This window comes from Liolophura sinensis, chromosome 9, assembly GCF_032854445.1.
Source record: "Liolophura sinensis isolate JHLJ2023 chromosome 9, CUHK_Ljap_v2, whole genome shotgun sequence".
Taxonomy (NCBI): Eukaryota; Metazoa; Mollusca; class Polyplacophora; order Chitonida; family Chitonidae; genus Liolophura; species Liolophura sinensis.
The window spans coordinates 11,182-14,258 of NC_088303.1; the positions used below are offsets into that span (position 1 = coordinate 11,182).

The 3,077-nt window shown below is 41.6% G+C and overlaps 1 protein-coding gene across 1 annotated transcript; it reads right to left on the reverse strand.

Annotated features, from left to right (window-relative positions):
- Window positions 1-273: 273 nt before the first annotated feature.
- LOC135474942 (uncharacterized) lies at window positions 274-2,618 on the reverse strand. The gene is made up of 2 exons (XM_064754637.1): window positions 2,486-2,618; window positions 274-1,058 (listed from the first exon to the last, which is right to left on the reverse strand). The coding sequence occupies exons 1-2, from the start codon at window positions 2,616-2,618 to the stop codon at window positions 274-276; spliced, it is 918 nt and encodes a 305-aa protein (XP_064610707.1).
- Window positions 2,619-3,077: the final 459 nt, after the last annotated feature.

Genomic DNA, 3,077 nt, shown 5'->3' on the forward strand with positions numbered 1-3,077 from the left:
TTAGAATGATTTTCCACTTGCGAGAGAAAAAAAATCATTTACGCCTAACTGGCATATTAAGTATCTTGTGTAAAATACAATTTGAGTACAACAAAATTAAGGATCATTTGATGACTCTTTGTCTTCAGCAGTCTAAATGAATGTGCCTGGTGTAGAAATGATAACAGATGAAAAAATAAACCAACATAAAGATTACAATATATTAACAAAAACGCTGCTTAATATCTTTTGTTCAGGCGTTGACAGATGTCTTAACGATCATAATGAAAACAATTAGCACTGGAAATGATGAGAGTCTGGCTGAGTGGTGTAGGAATCAATGCTATTAGGTGTTGAACCTGTGCTATAGCTTTGGTAAGACAATGCGGGCGATGTGTTATCTCGCAATTGTAAATCCAGATCTTGAGGTTGGCTTTGTGAACGTTGTTGTACTGTTGGTGGGTATACAAACTCTTGCAGAACTGACTGTATTCGATTGCGAACGCAGAGTTTCAGGTGCTCAGGGACCATTTTCATGTATGGGTATAATGATTTGAGGAATTGGAAGTCAGCATCATTTGTTTGCTCGGCATTTTCTCTTTTTTGACTTAAGTATTGAAGTTTTCTTTCTTCTATATCTATCAGTTCCCTGTAACTGTCCGAGCTGTCTCGACTGCGTTTTTTGGGGAGCCCTGCTCTTGTGTTTGTACGTTTACTCGACGGAGGCCCCGGAGAAAACTCCTGGAACGGCCCAGGCTCTGGTGCTTCAAACGCTGTAAGATTGTCAAATGTGTCCGGTCCCTGACTTTCCACATTGCTGCCCTGGGTGTCTACTTCTGTTGCAGACTCATCCGCAATCCCCGGGCTTGGTTGATTACCTTCAAAGTTATTCAGATCTAGGGAGTCGAATAAAGTTCTCGGCGCAACAATATCTTTCAAAAAGAAAAGCTGATTGAAAAACTGCCACTTTGATTGTGGGTGATTGCTTGCAGCGTCTCCTGATCTTGGCACAGACCTTTTATTATATTCTGTCGCAAAGTAGTCTTGCAGGGACTTCCATTTGTTCTTCAGTGCAGTTTCTGAAAACAAAAAAGTTAACAGCACATTATTATTTATGATATAGTGCTTGCATACAATATTATTGTCAATGATGAAAGTTCACATAAACTGAGTCATAATGATTGCCCCATTCCAGCAAGTCAAATATATATATCACAATTCAAAAGTCGCTTTCAGAGACACAACTAATATGATGAACGTCTTTTTTTCAGATTTCTTGCAACCGGTTCATCTTTTAAGACCCTTGCCTTCAACTTCCGGGTGGGTGCCTCCACTGTAGCACACGTTGTGTCTGAAACTGTTACTGCTATATGTGATGAGCTGAAACCAGTGCACATGCCCTCTCCAACCAGGGAAACATTCCTATCGGCTTCTGATGACTTTTACAATCTTTGGAATTTCCCAAACTGCTTAGGAGCGATAGACGGAAAGCATGTTCGAATCCGTTGTCCCAGCAAATCAGGATCCATGTTTTATAACTACAAAAGATATTTCTCAATAGTGTTGCAGGCTGTTGTTGATGCTCATTACAAATTTCTGACAATCAACGTTGGCGGACACGGGAAACAAAGCGATGGAGGTACTTTTCAAGCCTCGGGCCTTTATCGTGCTCTTGTGCAAGAAAAACTGCATATACCAGAGCCTACAGCCCTGCCAAACTCCAATGTCGTGGCCCCATTTGTGTTCATTGCTGACGAGGCATACCCATTAATGACTCATGTTTTGAAACCCTACAGTGGAACAAATCTCCCTCTTGATGAAGACTGCTTCAACAAGAGATTGTCAAGAAGTAGAAAAACCGTGGAATGTGCGTTTGGAATTTTGATAGCAAAATGGCGTTTGCTAAACAAAGAAATTGAGACAGACGTGCTGCTTGCCGATCGCATTGTAAAATGTGTTTGTGTCCTGCATAACACTATAATAGACAAAGAAGGCATGGTGGAAAACCTCAACGAAGTTTCGGTTGAAAACCAAGGCATAGTTTGGGACCGTGTTGGGAGGCCATGTAATGATTCAAAAACTGTTAGGGATGTTTTTAAAGCATACTTCAGTAGATATCCTCTGCAATATATTCAATAGCCTATCAGCAAGAAAATGTAACCTTCAAAGAACAATCTGGGCCAAAGTCCATTAAAAGCTTTTGTAAACTGACCAGACGCTGCTCTTGTAAATATAAAAGTAGATCTGTCTTCGATTTTCTTTTGTTAGTAGATTACAATAAGCTTATAGTAGAGTTGGCTAGAGCGAGAGGGTCCAAGGAAATAATGAGAAAGATATTGGGCATGAAAGGAAAAAAGGGAGAGGAGAGAGAGAGAGAGAGAGGAGAGAGAGAGGGAGAGGGAAACGGGGGGGGGGGGGGCTTGTACTACAGAATAGAGGCAATGGAGCACAATGAAAATAAATGAAAGCAGCCATGAATAAATACATACAATAAAGTTATTCTTACCATCATGTTTCAGCTTTTCCCTAATTTCTTTCCAAGCACGATTCACAACGTTGCGGTTTGCGTGGTCTTTCCTTCTTTTGTCCCAAATTGCAGGTTTTCGAAACACAGCTGATATCAAAGACTCCACATCCATTTTGGTCGGACTGTCAGAGGAGAAAACACACACTGCACTTGCCAGATCGTGACTAGACAACACACATGGGGGGCACCAAAAACACGCTTGCTCGCGATAAAGAATTAACTTTTGATTCTTTACGCTTTCCAAGCGTCGCTTGACATCGCAGGCGCGATAAAGCTAGCGTGCTTTTTGTGCGGCACAAGCAAATTCTGAACAACATTACAAGTGCTTGCTTTATCGCGCTCGCTTTTATCGCGAGCAAGCGTTCTTTTTGTGCGCAGACTATGAGACACAATGTCAGAATGTGGAGTCAGTATTTTGTCCATTCAACCACAAGACAAATATCAACTTATTCTTTGTAGCACGTGTATGTTTCTGCAGACAACAGACGCCATGGCATGGTGTTACCGTGCACACAGCAGATATCACGCACAGCATTACTGTGCCCACAGCAGATGTCACGGCACGGTGTTA

What these genes read in the sequence shown, in the direction of transcription:
- LOC135474942 (XM_064754637.1), bottom strand. Translation starts at nt 2,618, where the DNA reads ATGGATGTGGAGTCTTTGATATCAGCTGTGTTTCGAAAACCTGCAATT. An exon ending in GGAAAAGCTGAAACATGATG is followed by an intron (nt 1,059 to 2,485) that starts GTAAGAATAACT and finishes TTTTGTTTTCAG; the next exon opens with AAACTGCACTGAAGAACAAA.